General features: G+C 51.6%; 1 protein-coding gene across 9 annotated transcripts in view; it reads left to right on the forward strand.

Annotated features, from left to right (window-relative positions):
- Ciita (class II major histocompatibility complex transactivator) overlaps positions 1-21931 on the forward strand; it is a 48901-nt gene that overhangs the window by 16887 nt on the left and 10083 nt on the right. For 6 of the 9 annotated variants that reach the window (XR_007979916.1, XM_052197191.1, XM_052197193.1 and 3 more), the window contains 13 exons: positions 2513-2659; positions 2862-2957; positions 5456-5518; positions 5643-5723; positions 8024-8068; positions 8518-8652; positions 10153-10317; positions 10944-11012; positions 12425-14066; positions 14873-15031; positions 16137-16208; positions 19794-19874; positions 20423-20515. Coding sequence is in view for 8 of the 9 variants with exons in the window: in XM_052197191.1 (XP_052053151.1) it covers positions 2513-2659; positions 2862-2957; positions 5456-5518; positions 5643-5723; positions 8024-8068; positions 8518-8652; positions 10153-10317; positions 10944-11012; positions 12425-14066; positions 14873-15031; positions 16137-16208; positions 19794-19874; positions 20423-20515 (2848 nt within the window). In the remaining variant the exon portion in view is untranslated. Of the gene's footprint in view, positions 1-2512; positions 2660-2861; positions 2958-5455; positions 5519-5642; positions 5724-7150; positions 7192-8023; positions 8069-8517; positions 8653-10152; positions 10318-10943; positions 11013-12424; positions 14067-14872; positions 15032-16136; positions 16209-19793; positions 19875-20422; positions 20516-21931 lie in introns of those variants that run through there. The other 3 variants (XM_052197194.1, XM_052197195.1, XM_052197199.1) reach the window with 2 other exon arrangements.

The following is a 21931-nucleotide window of genomic DNA, read 5'->3' on the forward strand; positions in this document are numbered from 1 at the left end:
CCAGAAGGACCTCAGTCAGCCTTCAGGGAAAGAGGTGGAAACCAGGAGCTGAAGAAGCCATAGCCATGAGAAGTACTGGCCAGGCGAGAACAGTCAGGGACTGGAGCCATTGCATAGACATTGTGGTGGTCATGTGCACAAACATTGTGTGCACACGCTTGAATACACTTATTAGCTTGGGAAACGAAACCACTAATATCATGGATCTCATTCAAGCCCCGGTTTTAAAGCCACACTTCAACCTGTCATTCATAGCTGCAGCCTGAGGCCAAGCAAAAGCAGTCTTTCCAGATGTTCCTGATGTGAAGCTTCTTATACACAGGCTTCCCAATCTTCCTGCTTTCAAAGGAATGCACGGACCTCCCATTGTCTTCCATATTCCAAAGTTCCTCAGCACTGCTTTTCATGGTGTGTGTGTGTGTGTGTGTGAGCACATGCTGGGGATGGCACCAAAGATCTCTCACATGCTAGGCAAGATCACTACCACTGAGCTACACCCCAGTGCAGTCTCTCAATAGTGCTTACACTCCTCAGTCCCCTTCTGTCTCTTGTGATCACCTGAAGCCCTTGAAGGAAGTGAAAGTTTTCACTGAGACTAGCAGTTCCTGCCAGCCTCCTCTGTGCTTGCTCCCGAGCTGCCCACGCTGAGGTGACAGGCAGGCGGGCTGAGAGTCACTTCCTCCTTTGTCTATGGTATTTGTCTCCTGCCCAGGCCTAAGTCTTCATCTCCTTCTGTGAGCTGTTGGACCAGGACTCCCTCCCCACCCGGCTTTGACAACACACAGGTGTCATTTAAAAGCAGCTCTCCTGGGTCTGGAGAGATGTCTCAGGTGTGGCTGGTGCTTGCTGCTCTTCCAGAGGACCAGGGTTCAGTTCCTGGCATCCGCATCAAGCTGCTCACAGCTGCCTGTGACTCCAGCTACAGAGGTTACCGCACCCTCTTCAAACTTCACTCACACACACAGAGACAAACACAAGCACATACACATAAAATATCATCTTCGTATGCTGAAACACAGCAGCAGCTACCAGCGCCATGGAGCGACCTGCCGACACTTCAACTTTTATGCTGCCGTTTTGTGGACATCCTGGAACCTTTAAATCTTGAGTTCATTGAGCACTTCAGCTCAGAGCATGATCATTAACCCAATCAAAACAAAAGTTACCTCACAAAATCCAAACCCTCTACTGTAGTGCATAGTGGGGACAGAAATGTCCCCAAAGGACTAATGGTGGAAAGTGCCAGAGATGTCTTCTCAAATGGGTGTGGAGGCTTGGGGAAGGCAGTTTGCAGAGGGCCTTCTAAAAACACTGCCCATTCGCCAAATCATCCCCCTCCCGAAACGTGCAGAGACTTTTCCTCAGAAGAGGAAACTGTCTTGTCGCCTGCGTCTTCATTTCTCAAATGTCGTCAGCGGAGGATGTGGCCCTGCTTACCCTAATCTGGTTCTTCGTCTGAGAGACAGGGACACAATTAGCTAAGTGAAGCCCGAGGGTGACACGTATGGAGCTTGACATACGATTCCAGGAACTCGGGCTGTCTGGAAGCTCTGCCCCTAGACACTGTCCCTGTGGGGACGGGGGGGGGGGGGGGGGAGCCTGGTGTGTGCTGCGGGCTTGGGGTGGGGCACTGTGTTAGTTATTTAGCTCACTGCTGTGGGGAAGTAGTTGACAAAAGCAGCTTAAGGAAGCATCAATTTGGGCTCACAGTTTGAAAGTCCAGGCCACTGTGTAAGGAAGGCCTGGTGACAGAGGTGTGAGGCAGCCGGTCACATGGCATCTGCTCCCAGGAGGCCAGAGAGAGGATGAATGCTGGTGCTTAGCTCAGATTCAGGGTAGGTCTTCCCACCTCAGTCAACGCAATCTAGAAACTAGCTCCCTCATAGGCATGGCTGCAGGGTGGGGAAGCTCAGTGGACAGGGTCTTTGCTCATTGCCCTATGGCCTGAGCCCCATAGGCTCGAGCAGCTAAAGAGGACGCCTCTTCACACGGGTGAGCAGGGTCCTCGCTCCCTCCCGTCCCGTTTGGAACCGCCACAGCAGAGAAGGTCTGTTTGAGAGACTTGTGAATCAATGTCAAAGCCAGTGAAACTATAGGAGTCATGGCCCTAGAGGCCTTGGGAGATCCCAAGCCAAGACCTGAGGAGGTCTGGCGTGAGTGGATGTGGGTGCATTCTGGTGAGAAGATGCAGTCTGGGAGCAGAGACCCTTCTCTCAAGTCTCCCCGGCACGAGGAAGCTTCCATGTGACTGTCATGAGGCACAGAGCCACCCTTGCCCTTTCAAGGTTCCACAGAACTTTCTCTCCCCATGCTCCAGAAAACAGATACTTAAAGAGGATAAGTCACTTGCCTAAGGCCTCAGAGACAGGGCTCAAACTCCTTCCTATTGCCTGGAGCCCTGTTGTTTATATTGCTGGGCTCCTCTGTGCCCCAGCCCTCAGCAACAGTGGAAGTTCATTCTCTGCCTTTGCCTACCTCCCAATGACATATCTGAGTGTGTCTCTCCTCCTAGGCCATAGTCTCTGTGCCACCATGGAACTGGGGTCTCCAGAGGGCAGCTACCTGGAGCTCCTTAACAGTGATGCTGACCCCCTACGCCTCTACCACCTCTATGAGCAGACGGACCTGGCTGGGGAGGAGGAGATCGAACTCAGCTCAGGTGGGTCTTGTTCCCTGGGGCCTCTCCTGCATCTGCGGGCGTTAGACAGCAAGCTAGAGAAAAGCACGACTGCCCGTCAGAACCATGGACAGCTCCGGCCCTTGCTGGGTGCGCTGACCCTCTGTTGGAGAAGGCCACGCTCCTTCCTCACTTCCTCTCCTCCCAGACGCTGGGCTTCAGCCTATGGGCTTTCCCCTTGCAGAGCCAGACATGGACACCATTAACTACGACCAGTTCAGCAAGCTGTTGCAGGACATGGAAATGGATGAAGAGACCCGGGAGGCCTATGCCAACATCGGTAAGGAGGCAGGGGAGGCCAGAGAAAGCACTGAGAAGAATTCTCTTTCACTAATCTCACTAGGCCCTTCCCGCCAAAATCACAGCTAGAGTCAGCAACTAGGGCTGGAAGGGAGGGGACTTGGAGGAGGAGGAGGAGGAAGAGGAGAAAGAGGGGAGGGGAGGGGAGGAGGAGGAAGAGGGGAGGAGGGGGAGGAGGAGGAGAAGGAGAAGTGGGAGGAGGAGGAGGGGGAGGAGGGGAGGGGAAAAAGGGGAGGAGGAAGAGGAGAGGGGAGGGGGAGGAGGAGGAAGGGGGGAGGAAGAGGGGAGGGGGAGGGGGAGGAAGAGGGGAAGAGGAGGAGGGGAAGGGGGAGGGGGAGGAAGAGGGGAAGGGGAGGAGGAGGGAAAGGGGAAGGAGGAGGGGGAGGGGGAGGAAGAGGGGAAGGAATAGGGGAAGGGGGAGGGGAAGAGGAGGAGAAGGGGAGGAGAAGGGGAAGGGGGAGAAGGAGGAAATGGGGGAGGAAGAGGGGAAGGGGGAGGGGAAGGGAAAGACCAAAGGGATGCAGGCCCCTTCTCTGATGGCTACCAAGCCAACCACGTCCCTTTACAGTACTTCCCTTACTTTCTTTCTGTTTCTTTATGCTTTTTGCTTGTTAAGCTTGTTTTTATTTTGTTTTTGAGACAAGTTTTTTTGTAGCTCAGGCTGTCCTGGAACTAACTATGTATCCCAGGCCAGTCTCAAACTCATGGCAATGCTCCAACCTCAGCCTTCCAAGTGTGGGATCACAGGCATGCACCACATCCAGCTCTATACTTCCATTTCCATTTTTTCTGCTCCTCGTTCCCACAAAGTCCACACCACAGTCCCTTGTGCAGCACCTAAGCCAATGAGCTGCCACTGCAGCAGCCAACACCGGCACCATGTTAGTTGTTACACCTGTAAGACTGCACTGATGAAGTCTGTGATGTGAGAATCTTCTATTCACAGAGGAGGAAATAGAGGTGGAGAGAGATGAAGAGGCCTTGGGGCTGAGTCAGATGGCAGATCTGAAATCCTATGTGAAGGCTTCCACACTTCCAAGCCCTGATGTAAACAAGAAAAAGAAGTGCTGGAAATTGAGGCACATCCAGCCTTAAAAAGAGATTCAGGGCCAGCAGAGTAGCTTCATGTGGTAAACGCATTTGCCACTGAGCCTGATGAACTGAATTTAATCTCCAGGAATCAGGTAGTGGAAAGATAGAACAGACTCCTGCCAGTTTCCTATGACTTCTACACACATTCCATAGCACTGGTACAAGGGAGTGTATACACTCACACACACACACACACTCACAAATACATGAAAACACACACACTTACACACATTCACTCATATTCTCATACACAATCACACATACACACACTCACAGATATGAGACACACACACATATGAGTACATACACACACGAGTACACACACGTACTCACACATACACACTTATACACACTCACACATGATTACACACACTCACATGAGTACACACACTCACACAGACATACACACATATTCACATACATGAGCACACACATACATATGAGTATATATACACCCACAGACATGAGTACACACACACTCACACATATACTCATACAAACATACACACATGACTACACTCATGCACACAAGTACGCACATTCACACACATGAGTATACACACACAAATGAACATACACACACATACACTCACATACACTCACACATATGACTTCACACACATGAGTACACACACACTCACACAGACACATATACACCTTCACACACATGAATACACACACACATTCATATACACACATGTCTATGCACTCACACACATGAGTACATACACACTCATACAGACACACACACACACACACAAGCACACACTGATACATGATGAGTTCCAGGCCTTGCAAATGTCTTCCTACTAGCTCTAAATCATGTACCGCTTCATTTAATTTACCATCATGTGTGGGTGCCTACGGGTGTCAAATGCTTTAAACATACTTCTAACGTTCCTGTCCACAGATAGCACCCACTATTTGTTCTCTTCATTCAGATGAGGAAAAGGGAATCAGAAACATTAAGTAAACAGCCCAAGCTGTCCAGCAAAGGGAGCTAGTGGAGAATAAAAACAGAATTTGAACTCAACCCAATGGCAGACATTATTTTCATGGGCACATACTTTACTCATCTAATAAGACAGAACACAGGAAAAGCAATGTTTGCTTGTTCATTCGTTCAATGTATACTCAGTAACCTTTGTAGAGACCCTACTGTGCACCAGCCCAGAAGATCCTTGACCTGAGGCTAGACACACAGCAAGATTTCAGGCGACCCTTTGGTTGGTTGGTTTTGGGTTTTGGTTTTAAGACAGAATCTCTCTACATAGCCCTGGCTGTCCTGGAACTTTGTAGACCAGGCTGACCTCTGCCTCTGGGGCATGCACTGCCACTGCCCTCCTCAGGAACCTTTGTGACCGACTGTGCTTCCTCCTCTGACAGCGGAACTGGATCAGTACGTGTTCCAGGATACCCAGCTAGAGGGCCTGAGCAAGGACCTCTTCAGTAAGTCGGGGAAGCTGATCTAGGTTCAGCCTTTATTCCTTCCTGACGTGACAGCCACATCTCTCATGGTGGCTTTGCTGGGGATTCTGGGATTGTGATGTGGGTCTCTGGTGTTTCTCCAAAGTAGAGCACATTGGAGCAGAGGAAGGAGTTGGTGAGAACACAGAGATCCCTGTAGAAGCAGGACAGAAGCCTCAGAAGAGATGTGAGTGAGCCCTCCCTGACCCAACCTGTCCTTTCCCAGATCCAGTCCTTCCTTCCTTCTGTCTGCAGCTTGCTGTGTCCCAGTTGTTCCCCCCCCCATCCCCATGCCATAGCTCCCTAGTGAGGAAGCACACAGCTCTAGAGCCCCGCAGGGTCTATGTGGAATGCTTTGATTCCTGTTCAATAACTGAGCCCTGCTTCCCTTTGGGTCTCTAAGGAATATCTGTTTGAGCAATGGGTAAGGCCTCAGGCAGGACTGGGACAGAATCCTGAATCTGCTGTTTATAAGCTGTGTTCCCCTGACTAAGTACCTACACCTCTCTGAGCCTCCTCCTGTCTCCTGTCTCCTGCCTCCTTAGTCTGTGCTCTCTGGGAGGCCACTGGTGCCTTCTCATGCACATTAGGGCATTGCTGACCTGCCTTGCTGACCGTCTAGTTGTCATAAGATACATCTGAGAGGCCTGTGTGGCCTGTCCATCCTCCTCTTCTGGCTCATCACAGAGGGACACTACTTTGGCAGCCTACACCACTGTTCCTGAAATGCTTTCCTCTCACCCTTCCCGTAGTTGGCTCCTTCAAAGTCATTGGCCCACTTTGTCCAGGAAGCCCTCCCTGGCCAGACATCCACATAAAGTCACTGTCCTATTTATGCTTATTTCTCTCTTTTTAATGTATTTATTTTATATCTGTGGATGCTTTGCCTGCATGTGTGTCTGCGTATCATGCGAGTGGTGTCTGCAGAGGCTGGAAGAGAGCGTCAGATCCCCAGAGACAAGAGTTACAGATTGTTGTGAGCCATCATGCGGGTCCTGGGAATTGAGCTCAGAGCTGGTGGGAGAGCAGATGGTGCTCTTAACCACTGAGCCATCTCTCCTGTCTTTGTGTTTGTGTGTGTGTGTGTGTGTGTGTGTGTGTGTGTGTGTGTCCTAGGCCTTTTGCATGCCAGGCAAACATTCTACATTAAACTACATCCCCAAGCCCTGTATATTTATTTGCTGGTGGTCATGGGAATCTGGCATGTACTTTAAACATCTAAAGTCCTAAGAATAGACAATGGCAGAATCTGCATCTACTCGCCTTCTTGGCCTTGGCATCTCCCCCTGAAGGCAGTTTGTGTCTACCACTCTGTTTGAGCCTTGTTGGAATACTCCACTCACTTGCTCCACCACACACACACTTACACTCACACACTCACACACATGTGAGCACACACACATCAACATACATATGAACACACACACATACACATGATGCATAGACATGTGTACATATGCATGTACACACACATGCACAGACTTTCCCTTTGCCCTCCCTCCGCCATGTGTGGGAAGGCGTTTCTAGATCGCTGCTGGAGAACATAAGGGTCTGTCTGCAGATTTCCCCCTCAGTCTTCTACTCTCTCCCTCATTCCCTTCCTCCCTTTTGCAGGTTTCTTTCTATGTTGTGTGTCTGGGCACACACATACTGTGGTGAGTATGTCAATGTCAGACAACTTCTGGGGTTAGCTCTCTTCCACCTTTAAATGGCTCTGGGGGTTGGCCTTCTCCCTTCTCTCCCTCTTCCCTTCTTCCCTTTCTTCTTTCCTTCCTTGTACCCATGTCTCTTTCCCTTTCTCCCTCTACACTGAGGGAGAGTCCCTCTGTGAGAATACCCCTCGCTTGAGTTCCACAGTTGTTATTGGGATCTATTTGCCTTGAGATGCTCCACCCATTGGCAGATTCCTTGGTCCCTCTACCCATCTCCTTTGGGTGTCTTGCTGGTAGATTACAGCCCATGATTCCCTTTGCTGCATGCCCCTCCCCAGCAGCCTGGCTCCTTCACATCTGACCCAAGCTGCATCCTTGGGTGGCTGCCTCAGTTGGCTCCAGGAGCCTCTTGCTGAGAGACATGGTTTTCACCACTGATCTTTGAAGATAATCTCTGCTTGCCACTGTTGTCTGCAAGTGGACACGTGCGTGCAAAGGTGCAGGATCCACAGAGGAAGTATCGAGGCTCCCTGACAGGCAGGCTATGGGGGCGACCTGAGCAGGGCAGTTGTCTCCAGTAGTCTTGTAGCTCTAGTCTCACCTGATCTGTGACTCCGCCTCTCCCTTACTCTCACCTACCTGCCAAGATGCTTTATAGCTAAGACTTGGGCTCCAGCACCTGAACTGGCCAGCACCCCGAGGTGTGGGGGAGAAGTGGGACACAGTTTCCCAGTTCCTCAGGCAAGGTCACAGAGCCTACTGGGACCCCAGAAGCCTCCATAGCTGGGGACATCCCATCCAGGGCCATTGATCTCAGGGCTGGTTCTCTTTGCAGGCTTTCCAGAAGAGCATACTGTGGACGCAAAGCACAGGAAACTAGGTGAGATGGGCAGGTGGTTCTGAGGGTCCCACTCAGGGGAGCACAGGCCCCCCTCAAATGCAGCACAAGACAGCACTGAACACCAGGGATCAGGGTTGGAGTAGTTCAGAGGTAGGGTGTGTGACTACTGTGAATGAGGTTGAATTCTCGCATCATGGGAGAAGGAGGAAAGGAGGGAGGAAGGAAGGAAGGGGGAAGAGAGGCTGAAACCTCCCCACCAAGGAAATTCTACCACTGTCCCTGCCGACTTGTAGCCCCTCCATATCTCTGTCAACCACACTGCTAGGTGCTAGGGACACCGCTATAGGCAAGACAGGCTCAACTGCTGCTCCTAGAGAAATGAACACCCCCCCCCCGAGAGGAAGTTGGTCTTTCACCTCACATCACTAAACAGAAGTACAAAGATGGGTGCTGTGGACAATCTCCATCACTGCCTCTGTTTCCCGCAGCGCCCACATCTAGGACATCACTGAACTATTTGGATCTCCCCACTGGGCACATCCAGATCTTCACCACTCTGCCCCAGGGACTCTGGCAAATCTCAGGGGCTGGCACGGGGCTCCCCAGTGTCCTAATCTACCATGGTGAGTGTGGGAGCCCAGCATCGAAACTGACTGCCTCTCCTTCCCTAACCCCTGACCTTTGTTGTCTCCTGTTGCAGACATTAGCAATTGTGACATAGCACCTAGTCCTAAATCCTCTCTCCTCAAACCTTTCTCTATCTTTGTTTTACCGCCCCCCCAAAAAGGTGATCTGCCTATGTAACCAGCTTTGTAGCCTTCTGTGTTATTCCCCCCTCAGTTTTTCATTTAAAATATTTTTATTTTATTAGTATTTGTGCACATACACATCAGAGTACACAGCTGCAATGCTTGAAGAAGCCAGAGGCGACAGATCTCTCTGGAGTGGGAGGTACAGGCCGCTGTGAGCAGCCTGATGTGGTGCTGGGAGTCGAACCAGGACCACTGGGAAAGTCACTGTGCCATCTCTCCAGCCCTTACAAACAAACAAACAAACAAACAAACAAACAAACATCCCTCATTTTTACTTTTAAACTCTGACATTCCTAATACTCATTATTCTCCAAACAATAAGAACTGGAGATTTGACTGTCTCCTCCCCTCTTTCCGGTGTGCTGGGATGAGGTTTGCTGTGTATCTGTGCACAGCTCTAATTTCCCTTGTTTTCTGATCAGTTAAACGTTGATCCACATTTACATTGGTAGAGAGGCTGCCAGTAAGCCCTGGGAAGGCATGGCTGGGCTTTAAGGGATGAGGTGGAGGGTGCTCCACAGCCTCCTTAGACAAGGGCTTCCCAGAAGCAAAGGGGCCACATGCAGGGAAATGAGTGCTGACCATTCTGTGGGGGTGGTCTGCACTGAGCATCCTGTGAGCTTACTGTGTCCACTTCACATGGGGATGGATGCACCTCAGACTTCCTCCCCAGGTTAACCCTGGATGCCTTCAATGGGCCGTTCTTTCTCTCCCCAAACTCAGCATGCGCTCACCTCGAGAGCAATAAGAGATCATTTATTCCAAAGCCAGGTATGAGTGACCGTGGCTGGGAACACAGAGTCAGGGGCCTCAAATGCCACATTCCAACATGGAAACCGCTAAATGAACATTTTATAGTAACAGAACAAAGAGAGGTGTAAGTCAAGGCATCTTGCAAATACATTGGTGCAAACCTCAGCATTACAGCAAAGATGGCAGCCTCGGCCAGCGTCCACACCTGCTGTCTGGCGGCATTCTTAGCCTCTGGGTTGGTGGAAATAGCATCTGGTACATCCCCAAAAGGATTTTTACCTAAAGTCTTAAGGATGCTAGTTTAAACACAAAGGTGGGCAGTTAATTTTTGTGGGTTGGGTGCTAAAGACTCCCCAAGACAATTTGGCTCTGAATCTGCAAACTTCCAGCTCTCCACAGTAGTCCTAACCAGTCAGTCAGCATTCGACACAGAGCACTACACTCTCCACACCCCAGGAGAAAGCAGTTCACACTCTACCATTTGATTGAAGCAGAGATGACGCCAGAGCATTTCCAGATGTGTTCCTAATGGTTATATCCCCCTTATCTTTGGCGTAGGTGAGATACCCCAGGTCAACCAAGTACTCCCTTCAAGCAGCCCCACTGTCCCCAGTCTCCCCCAGTCCCCAGACCGGCCTGGCTCCACCAGCCCCTTCGCACCATCTGCAGCTGACCTGCCTGGCATGCCCGAACCTGCGCTGACTGCCCATGTAAACGAGACAGGTGAGGCCTGGGGCCCTGAAAGAGGCGTTGGAAGCAGGCCTTGGGGAAGGATATTTCTCAGTCAGAACTTCCTGAGATGGGCAAGTCAGCCCATGACTGACTGATCACGAGAGGGTGTGTGAGAACAAGCAGAGAGTGTGACTGAGGGTGGGATGGCAGCTGGGGCACATATGTCCTCCAAGCAGAAGCACAAGCCGCAAGCCTCCTGCTGAGCCTCAGGGCGTGAACGCAGACCCTTCTGACACTGGAAGCCCAGGCTATACTTACATAGCGTGTTTTTGAGTGTTGCTCTCTTTGTTTGGAGACAGGGTCTTGCTATAGAGCCCTAACTGACTTGTAATTCAATATATGCCTGTTAGAGGGTCTGTAAACTTGCAGAAATTCTATCTAACCCCCTGAGAGCTGGGATTACACATACTGCAATGTCTGGCTTACCATAATCTTTAAAGCATTGATTTAAAAATCTTTTTTAAACTGGAGATATGAGATAGAGTCTTGGGCAGCCGTCTTGCCCTTGGTCTAGAAGCTCAGGCATGTGGCCCTGCCATCAGCACCCGCCCTACCACTGGGAGGAGTCCACGGGCGCTCCCCAGACTCTAACTTGATACTTATGTCTCCACCCTCAGAGGACACAACATCCCCCTCCCCATGCCAAGAGGGTCCCGAGTTTTCCATCGAGCTTCCAAAATGGCCAGGTGAGTGACGGGAGGCCCTCTCTCCTGGGGACCTGATATGAAAGTTGGAAAGCACTTCATTCATTCAGTTCCTGGTCAGCCCTTATCTTGGGCTCACTTGCTCATTCATTCCTTCTTTAACCCATTCATGTGTCACACAGTTGATTTCCCCCTCGTTTAGCATCTGTTCTGCCATTGGAGCAGTAGTACCCAGGCCATAAATCCCTCCCCTCCCCCCACCCCACCCCCATCCCCAAGGCAGGGGGTGGGTGGGACTCACCGTGCATTTGTGAGGGAGACAGTGGAAAGGGAAAGCCAGCGTGTGGATGAAGGGGTTAAGTGTGGAGCAGGACAATGGGAGGACCTCAGCTGTCAGAGAATAACTAAGCACACACACACACACACACACACACACACACACACACCGTGCCCCTCCCAGGGTCACCTCCATTTCACAGATGAACTAGCCTGAGGCATAGCAGGGCAAACAGGTGTTCAAGGTCACACAAATGGTGGAGCTCAAAACTCAGACATATGGGCTCTCAAGTCTCAGCCTTCTGGGTTTTTGGTTGGTTTTGGGTTTTGTTGTTGCTGTTGACACTGTCTGTCTGTTTGTCTGTTTGTCTGTGTTTGTTTTGAGACAGACTCTCATTGTTTGGCTTACACCCTTGAACTGATTCTGTAACTCAGGCTGGCCTCAAACTCACATTCCTATTGTCCCAGCCTCTTGAGTACTAAGATTATAGGCATACAGAACTGTACCCACTGCCTTCCTCCTCCCTCCCTTCCTACTCCCTTCCTTTATTTACTCCTTTCTTCTGTTTTCTTTCTTTCTAACTTGCTATGTCGCTGAGGAAAACAAAACTTCTGATCTTTCTGCCTCTAGCTCCCGAGTCCTGGGATTACAGGCATGTACCACCACATTCCTGGTTATGAAACCCAGGTGACATGTGCACTAGGCAAGCCCTCTGTCAACAGCTACAACCTCACCAGCCCACTATCTTAAAGGCATTAAATCATGGTGTGGGAGTGTGGGGGTGAGCGTGCGCATGTGTGTTTGAAAGCAGACATGTGATACTTTCTGAGCCTGGTTCATCTCACTTAACGTATTGAATCCACAAATAAACCAACTCCCCTCCCAAAACCCATAGGGATGAGTGGCCCAGTCTAGTGAGTAACTGAAGGGCTAAGGCAGGTCACAGGGGCTGGGAAGCAGTTTGGTGACAGATCACATGCCCTGGGTTTTATCCACAGTAAACATCCTCTCCACTCCTCTGGGAGAGCAGGAGGGTGTGGCTGAATGAGTGAGCTGGCAGTGGGCAGCTGTGAACCTCTGATGGAAAAGCCAGTGGGGGGGGGGGAAGCTCTGGCCACTTCACCTTCCCCAGCCCCTTACTCTGCTAACACACTCTGATTCACCCTGGCTTTTGTAGAGTCTGTGGAGCGATTCCAGCACTCTCTACAGGACAAGTACAAGACATTGCCCGAGAGCCCAAGTGGTCCTCTGGTGGCCGTGGAGCTGGTGCGGGCCAGGCTCGAAAGAGGCAGCAACAAGAGTCAGGAAAGGGACCTGGCCACTCCCGACTGGACAGAGCGCCAGCTAGCCCATGGTGGTCTGGCAGAGGTACTTCAGGTTGCCGGTGACTGCAGGCAACCACGAGAGACACAGGTGGTCGCTGTGCTGGGCAAGGCTGGCCAGGGCAAGAGCCACTGGGCCAGGACAGTGAGTCACACCTGGGCATGTGGCCAGTTGCCACAATATGACTTTGTCTTCTATGTCCCCTGTCATTGCTTGGATCGTCCGGGGGACACCTACTACCTGCGGGATCTGCTCTGTCCTCCGAGCCTGCAGCCACTGGCCGTGGATGACGAGGTCTTTGATTATATCACGAGGCAGCCGGACCGTGTTCTGCTCATTCTAGATGCCATTGAGGAGCTAGAGGCCCAAGACGGCTTCCTGCATGGGCCTTGCGGACCTCTGTCTCCAGAGCCCTGCTCCCTTCGGGGACTGCTGGCTGCGATCTTCCAGCGGAAGCTGCTGCGAGGCTGCACCCTGCTCCTCACAGCCCGGCCCCGAGGCCGTCTGGCTCAGAGCCTGAGCAAGGCAGATGCCATCTTTGAGGTGCCCAGCTTCTCTACTAAGCAGGCCCAGACTTACATGAGGCACTACTTTGAGAACTCAGGGGATCAACACAAGGCCCTGGGCCTCCTGGAGGCCCAGCCTTTTCTCCTCACCCATAGCCACAGCCCTGTTCTGTGCAATGCTATGTGCCAGCTTTCCAAGGCCCTGCTGGAACAGGGCACAGAGGTCCCGCTACCCCGCACACTTACAGGACTCTATGTCGACCTGCTAGGCCCTGCAGCTCAGAACAGTCCTCCTGGAGCCTTAGTTGAGCTAGCCAAGCTGGCCTGGGAACTGGGACGAAGACACCAAAGCACCTTGCAAGAAACCCAGTTTCCATCAGTGGAAGTGAAAACCTGGGCAGTGACCCAAGGCTTGATGCAGCAGACTCTGGGCACCACTGAGGCCCAACTGGCCTTCTCCAGTTTTCTGCTACAATGTTTTCTGGGTGCTGTGTGGCTGGCACAGTGCAATGAAATCAAAGACAAGGAGTTGCCGCAGTACCTGGCCTTGACCCCAAGGAAGAAGAGACCCTATGACAACTGGCTGGAAGGGGTGCCACGCTTTCTGGCTGGACTGGTTTTCCAGCCTCGAGCCCACTGCCTGGGAGCTCTGGTGGAGCCTGCAGCGGCTGCAGTGGCAGATAGGAAACAGAAGGTTCTTACCAGGTACCTGAAGCGCCTGAAGCTGGGGGCCCTCCGGGCCGGGAGGCTGCTGGAGCTGCTACACTGTGCCCACGAAACCCAGGAACCTGGTATTTGGGAGCATGTTGCGCACCAGCTTCCTGGACACCTCTCCTTCCTGGGCACCCGGCTCACACCCCCAGATGTGTATGTGCTGGGCAGAGCCTTGGAGACAGCTGGCCAGGACTTCTCCTTAGACCTTCGTCAGACTGGCATTGAGCCCTCTGGACTGGGAAACCTCGTGGGACTCAGCTGTGTCACCCGTTTCAGGTGTGGGCAGGGCACAGGACAGACATGGACTGTAACTCTGGGGACCCCTATTCCATGGGTACAGCATTAGATGGTACAGAATAGTCCCCTCCAATTATAAGATGGACAATATTGAGGGTCAGAGAAAGGCAGCCATCGCCACTCCATGCAGCCTGTGGGGGAGAGTGTCATTCTTCTAGCCAACCCCTGAATACCTACTGTGTGCTGGAACAACCTCTGAATACCTACTGTGTGCTGGAACACAGCTAGATTCTCAGCCTGAATTCAGTTGGGTTTCACCCTTTGGTCACCAGCATGTGCCACCACTTTCTCAGGCTCAGAGACACAGCCCCCCCCCCCCCGCCACCCCCTTAGCTTCTCTGCCTCCAGTCTTTTGTTTCGCGGTTCTTTGAATTCAGGGAGCAGAGCAATCTTCCCAGAATGAGCATCTGGTTAGGATCCAGGGCTGCTGCGGTCCTGCAAGGACTCCCTGGGCCTCTGGGGTCAGGGTCTCAGTGCTTTCATTTCACTCAATCAAGTCCATTTTGCAGTATGCTCCACATTCCTGATAACAACTCCTCCCACATTCCTGATAAAACCATTTTACTCAAGTTAGAAAGCCTGCCACAGCCTTCCCAGCAGCCAGAGAAAAAGTGTTCCTTTCCAGAAAGGTGAACCAGTAAGGACTGATGTATGTGGTCGTAGAAGGGGGAGGTCAAGCTAAGAAAAGGATCTCGGGGGAGGTGGGAGGTCCCTTTGCAGAGCCCCACCTGCCCATGTGATCTTGCCTTCGAGCTGTGCCGGGGTCTGAGGCCTTCCCTCCACAGGGCCTCCTTGAGTGACACAATGGCATTATGGGAGTCCCTTCAGCAGCAGGGAGAAGCCCAGTTACTCCAGGCGGCAGAGGAGAAGTTCACCATTGAGCCATTTAAGGCCAAATCCCCAAAGGATGTGGAAGACCTGGACAGCCTCGTGCAGACCCAGAGGTGAGGAGGCAAGGGGTTGGAGCTGGGTCCAGGCTGTGCAGGCAAGCCACGTATGTCACACGCATGTCCTAGCTGCAGAGCTGCCCAGTAGCCTGGCTTGGCCCTCCACTGCAGTCTCACCCAGGCAGGGACCCCGGTTTTTCCCTTTGCCCATTCTAAGCCCAACGCCTTGCACCAGTTCCTTCGTGGCCGAAGCCATGGGAGTGTCACCTGCTGAGGGCCAACAAGGAGACCTTCTGTACCTAACTGGTGGGACCCGCCTACGCCCTCAGGCAGCCACAGACCCAGTGCCAGCACCATTTCAACCATAACAGAGCCAAGGTGCAGAGGACAGGACACAGGGACAAGGACACCATTGTCTAAGACCTAAGTGCTGCTGAGCGCTTTCTCCCAAGTCTCTGCATGAGCCAGACACAGAGAACCTGAGATAGTCATAGTCTGTCTCTGGGTCTCTCTGTCTCTGACTGAGTCTCTCTCTTTCCCTCTCCCTGTCTCTTTCTCTCCCTCTCTCCCTCTCTCCCTCTCTCTCTCTCTCTCTCTGTAACACACACACACACACACACACACACACACCACATGCTGTGCAAGTACTCTAACACCAGGGTACATGCCCAGCTCTTTTAATTTTTTTATTTGGAGATAAGGTCTTACTAAGTTGTTCAGGCTGACTTTGAATTAGATATGTAGTTAAAGCTGGCCTCCAAGTTATGATCCTCCTGCCTCATCCTCTCAAATAGCTGGTAATGTAGGCCTATGCCACTCTGCCTGGCCCTAAGGATGATCTTTTAAAAACTATTTTATTTTAAATTGTGTGTGTGTGTGTGTGTGTGTGTGTGTGTGTGTGTGTGTGTGTGTGTGTACTGTGGAATCCAGAAGAGGGCATCAGATCCCAGAGAGCAGGAGTTACAGGCAGTTATGAGTCAAACTGGTTCTCTGCAAGGGTGGTATGAACTTAACCACTGAGCTATCTCTCCAGTCCCCAAGATTGTTCTTTGCAGTTTAGGATCAACAATCACTCCCAGGGAAGGCAGTCCTGGGAGCAGGATGTGGACGCTGGGACACACCAGTAGGGCTACACCTACTTACCGAAGCCCTTTCTCTATAGGTTGAGAAATCCCTCAGAGGATGCAGCTAAGGATCTCCCTGCCATCCGGGACCTTAAGAAACTAGAGTTTGCGTAAGTGAAGGGGAAAATTACCTCAGTACCCCAAAGTTGTTTCTGCCATCTTCGCTGATCTTGCGGCAGTGACTCGGTGAGCAGGAGGGGAGAGCTTGGACTCCTGCCCTCTCACCTAACCACCAGGAAAGCAGCCCCCCTGCTGAGTTAGGTTTGTTTTGGGTGAGTGCAGGGGACACTCAGTGCAGCAGAGAATTGGCCATTGACAGGGCAATGCACATACACCTGTATGCACACCCACACTTCACACATTCACACTCAAACTGTGAGTGAATTCACACACACACATATGCATACACACATGACTTATACTCATTTATACACACAGGTATAGCACACACACCCACATGTACACACTCAGACACACATGCACATGCATATATACACTCTCACACATGTGCATACGCACATACATACACATGCACATACACAGGGGCTCATGCATGTTCACTCATCACAAAGCTCTGTGAGGAGCAGAGGCTGCTGTCCATGATGAACGTACCCCAGCAAGTTCCTTTGCAGGGTGGGCTGGTGGAGCTTCCTGGAAGAGGTGACGTCTTCACAGAAGCTTGAGAAATTGGGAATGAGACCACAGGGCTGGAGAGGAAGCCTTGAAGGAATGCATATGGGGTCAAGAGCCCAGTGTATCCCAGACTGTGGCCTCGCACAGAAGGGTGTTTCCTGACCTCAATTTGAGCTTTCTCTGCTGAGCTAGGAACTGCACCCTGCTCCTGTTTCTGGGCTGATCACTCCCCTGGCCACATGTACTCGTCCAGGGGAATACATATATGTAGCTTAGCCACAACCTTCTGAACTTGGGTGTCTTTACCACAGGCTAGCCTTGGTCCAGCCTGACTGCTGAGTAGACTGACTAGGGTTCCGGGTTATGTGCATGTTCAGACCCCATCTGCCTCTTACTTGCTTCCCTGGGTCTCCCCTCAGTTAGAAGGATCCTTCTTGAGAAACTTGAGAGCGTACCCCAGCAGGCTGGGGCCAACTTGCCTAGGACTGGCCGGGCACTGAGGGTCTTGCGTGCTTAGGATCCACTCCATCCCAGCAAACTGGGACAATTGGTCTCCCACGCTGTGTAGCCAGGCCTGGGAGCCACTGTCCTGGGCAGTGCCACCAGGGTTGCAAGTTCTAGAGAGAGGAGGGTGCCTAGGCCATGACAGGGGAGCTGCACAGTGTGTGGGCCCTGAAGAGCCCCAAGAGTTATATTTAAGTCTGGCTGCCTGAACAACTTCTCCCCAGTGCTGAGGGTTGAGCCCAGGACCTTGTACATGCCTGCCAAGCACTCTACCACTGAGGTGCATCCCTACCCAATTATTTGCTTATTTGTTTATATTCCAGGCTGGCTTCAGACCTGCTATATAAACCAAGCCAAGCTATATAACCTTAAACTTCTATCTCCCAAATGCTAGGTTTATAGGCACGCTCTACTATGCCAAGTTTATGCCGTGCAAGGGATAGAACCCAGGGCTTCGTGCATTCTGCAATTCAGCTACATTCCGAGCTCATGTATTTTTTTTTTTTATTTTGAAGGGGATTTTAATATTTAGTCTAGCCTTGAACTTTTGCTCTCCTTACCTCAGCCCTGTCAAGTACCTAGCCAGGATTGCCTGCCTGCTCCATCATCTGGCTCTAACATAGTGTTCCGACTGTAAAACACTTCACTTCATATCCTACACAGTCAGGGAGAAGGCCATCTTGACGTCAGCTCTCATTTACAAATGAGTATAGTGAGATCAGAGATGAAGTGGTTTCTTCAGGTTATAAACACCAGGTTAGCTTGCCTGACTGACCAGCAAACTCTTGTCAATGTTTGTTAGAGATGAGATCACTCCAGCTAGGAAAACCTGGTCTCAAAGCAAAGAGAGCCACCCACAAGATCCTCAGGGCATTTTACATCAAGTCCCCTTCATGAGAAGAGTTGTCCTGGAAGACAGTCATTGGACAGATTTGGAAACTGAGGCTTGGTGATGTTAGTGATTGCCTGCAGTCCCAGCTGGTCACACACTTGCTGCCAGCTTCCCTGCACCCCCCCACACACAGATAACCAAGTTTCTCTTGTTTTCAAGAGGACATAAGATACCAAACATGTACAGAGGTAAAAATATTGCTGAAAAGAGGAAATGTCTGAAGACAGCCACAGGGTGTTTTCTGACCCTAAATTATTTTCAGCTTAAAAAGCCCCTCCCTGGTGATCGGAACTGCACTCTGGGTACCAGAGGCTGTGGAGTGGAACAGGCTAGAGCCAGACCAACAGCCACCTACACGCTGGAAGGCCTGAGACAGTTCTGAGGAAGAAAGGAAGGAAACAAAGGACTATTTTAGGGTGTCTGCTGCAGCCACCCCCATGTTCTCCACCCTGCAGGCCTCTTTGACTGTCTGATCAGTCCACTTAAAAACTCCCACATGTGTGTAGGTGCAAGTGGATACATGTGGTTATTAAGCTGACATTGTAGTTCCTAGCACTCAGAAGGCCCTGGTTCAATCCCCAGCACTGCCTACACTGGGCATGGGGACACACGTCTGCAGTCCCAGCTCTAGCGGTAGAGGCAGGAGAACCAATTCAAAGTCATTCTACACAGCAGGTTGGAGGCCTAGGCTAGAAAGTTTCCCTACGCCCCCTCTTCTGGCTCCCTCCTGAAACAAGACCCAGCCCCAGGCCTCTGTGTGGCAGTGCCTCTACCCTGAATGCTCTTCCTTACACAGCAGGTCCACCAGCCCCCCTCCCTGCCCCCCCCAATTTCCTCTGTTCTTTTTCTTTCTTATTTATTTGGATATATGTGTGTGCATGTGTGCTGTACTGTGGAGGTGAGAGGACAAGTTTCAAGAGTTTGTCTCAAAGACAAAATTCAGGTCCCCAAGTTGGGTTCTGAGGCCTTTCCTTGACTCCTCCACAGTGGGTTTGTCTGCAGCACATCTTATCTCTCATAAGCAGTGACTGGATGGAAAGGCTCATGGGTGATCCAGAATGGGGTGGGGCCCTGTCTTGGGCCCCCAGGCTTTTTCCACACTGACAGAGATCCTTCCAGCCTCCGTCCCTGCAGGGCCTGGAGTGAGCCTCCTGGACAGCAGGGCCAGACTATGCACCAAGTTCTTTGATCATCTCAATGCTAGCTCTTTGCAAGTGCTAGCCCAGCATTGAGGGAGAGATGAGGTTTTCCCAGGGAATTAGTGAGTTGCAGGTTCAGAGGCCTCTGTGTGCATGTGCATTCGCATGTGCGCGCGCGCGCACACACACACACACACACACACACACACACACACACACAGAGGGAGAGAAGAGGGAGGAGAGGGAGAGGAAGAGGGAGGGAGGGGGAGGAATAGACCTTGGCTGGTGAGGGGACCTCCTCACCAGGCAAGGGTGAGCCAGTGTGGACATCAGCAGCTGTGAGGACAGGCTTGCTGCTGGAAGCAGAAAGTGAGGTGGGCGTGTCCCAGCAGGCCGCTCAGGTCCTGAGCAGTGGCCATTGGGAGCCCGGCTGGTAGGGATAAGAAGCGGGGAAGGAGCCTCAGACTGTTTTCCTATTTGCCACTGGCTGTTTCAGCGTCTGACTTCTGCTATCAATTGCTCCCTAGGTTGGGCCCTGTCTTGGGCCCGCAGGCTTTCCCTGCACTGGCGAGGATCCTTGCAGCCTTCTCTTCCCTGAAGCACCTGGAGTAAGTTACAGACCCTCCACCCTGCACCCTGCGCCCTGACAAACCCAGACCTTGTCCCCAGGGCACATGAAGAGTCTTTCTTCAGTTTCCTTGTCCCGCCCATGGCTTAGTTTCCCTTAGTGGGGAAACTGTGTGGGAGTCAGATGACCCCACCATGGGGACTTATGTCCCCTAATACAGGGAAGGGACAGAGGATGGGACTCCCCAGATTTAAATAAAAAAGTTTGGAGTTTTGCAAGCTCTGAAATTCCTTTCCCCACACAGCCCCCTTCACTGCTCTTGGCAACCACAAAGAGCAGACAGGTGGAGCAGGAAGCTGCTCCATAGTTGAGGTTTCAGGAGGTTGGGGGGCTGGCCAGCTCAGCGGGCTCCAACAAACCAAGCAGAAGTGCTAGTCCATGCGGCACGGCAGCTGAATGGCGCCCCCAGGTGGTTCAGACCAGCTCCCATAAGCCCAGAGAGGAGCTCATGGCACCAGAAAGGACCAGGGCTGGAGGATGCTGACCTAGGGTCACAAGGTAAGGGCTGCCATCTGATCCCACCTGCAGCCTGGACTCACTTAGTGAGAACAAGATCGGAGACAAGGGTGTGTCGGAGCTCTCAGCCACCTTCCCCCAGCTGAAGGCCCTGGAGACGCTCAAGTAAGTACACGGCCTGCCTCCTCCCCGCTTCCGGAACAGAACATTTCTCCAGCTGACCCTCCATCCTGTCATCCGCCCATCTCTCCATCATTCGCTCTTTCTGTTCTCAATCATGTGCTCTCCCGTTCGTTCAGTGCTGCACATCCGTTCTGTGTTCTGTGTTTTTCCAAATGTATGTACAGTCTGGGAGCCTCCTCAAGGACACATGGTCTCTCTCTCTGACTTGGAACTTACCAGTTACGCCAGGTTACCCAGCCAGTGAGCCCCCGAGCTCCACATGGTTCCACCTCACCAGTGCTGGGAGTACAAGCATGCCCGACACGCCTGGCTTTCTGTGTGGGTCCTGGGGACTGAGCTCAAGACTGAGACAAGCACTTTATCGAGTGATCTCTTCGGACCTCATGTATTGGTTTAATGAACAAAGACTTAAGGAAGCCTTGCTATCCTGGGCAACAGTGGTGATCCCAAAGATCCTGATCCCAGACCTCAGGCCTCTTCACAATAAACCAGAAGCAAACAAATAAATAAACCATAATTATAAATCAGTAAGTTGGGCATAGCAGCACTGGGGAGGCAGAGACAGGGGGATAACCACAAGTTTAAGGCCAGCCTAGGAATCAGTCTCAAAAACAAACGGTGGGGGAGGGGCTGGCACGGTGGTTTAGTCAGTGAAAGTGGCTGCTGCTAAGCCTGACAATTAGAGTTCTGTCCCCAGGACCTACATGGTAGAAGGAGAGACCCCACCAACTCATGAACATTGTCCTCTGACCTACACACACACTAAAAAAAGAGAAAGAAAAAAAGTATCAAAATAAAATACACTGTAATAGGAGTCTAGTGCATGAAAACTGACCTGGGGTGTTGGAAGAGAAGGGACAGGTTGAAACACTGTGCGGTGGACGTTGTCTTTAGCTGTTCTGTGCTTTGGGAAGTTAAGAGAGAATGGGTGTGCAGGAGACAGACATGATACACCTGCGATCCCAGCACTGGAGAGACTGGGGCAGGAGGATCTTTGAGTTCATGGCTAGCCTAGGCTACATGACACCTTGTCTCAGAACAAAAAAAATATATATAAAAGGAGCCAATAAGATCCTGAGAGAGTGACGGCTCTTGCAGCACACGCCTGGAGATGTGAGCTTGGGCTCCAGAACGCATGTAAAAGTGTGTCAATACAGGAGTACCGCTCTCCTCCTAAAAGTGATTAAGAATTTATTTGGAAGCCATTTTGAGTGACCATGTCTCAGAAACACAGATCTAGGTGACCCCCATGCTCCATACTCCAACATGGAGGCAATTCCATGAAGTTTTATAGTTTTGCAGAACAAAGGCAGTCACAAATCAAGCAACTTTAAAATACATTGCCTGGACCAGGCAGTGGTGGTGCATGTCTTTAATGCCGGCACTTGGGAGGTAGAG

The sequence above is a fragment of the Apodemus sylvaticus genome, chromosome 10, assembly GCF_947179515.1.
Source record: "Apodemus sylvaticus chromosome 10, mApoSyl1.1, whole genome shotgun sequence".
Lineage (NCBI taxonomy): Eukaryota > Metazoa > Chordata > Mammalia > Rodentia > Muridae > Apodemus > Apodemus sylvaticus.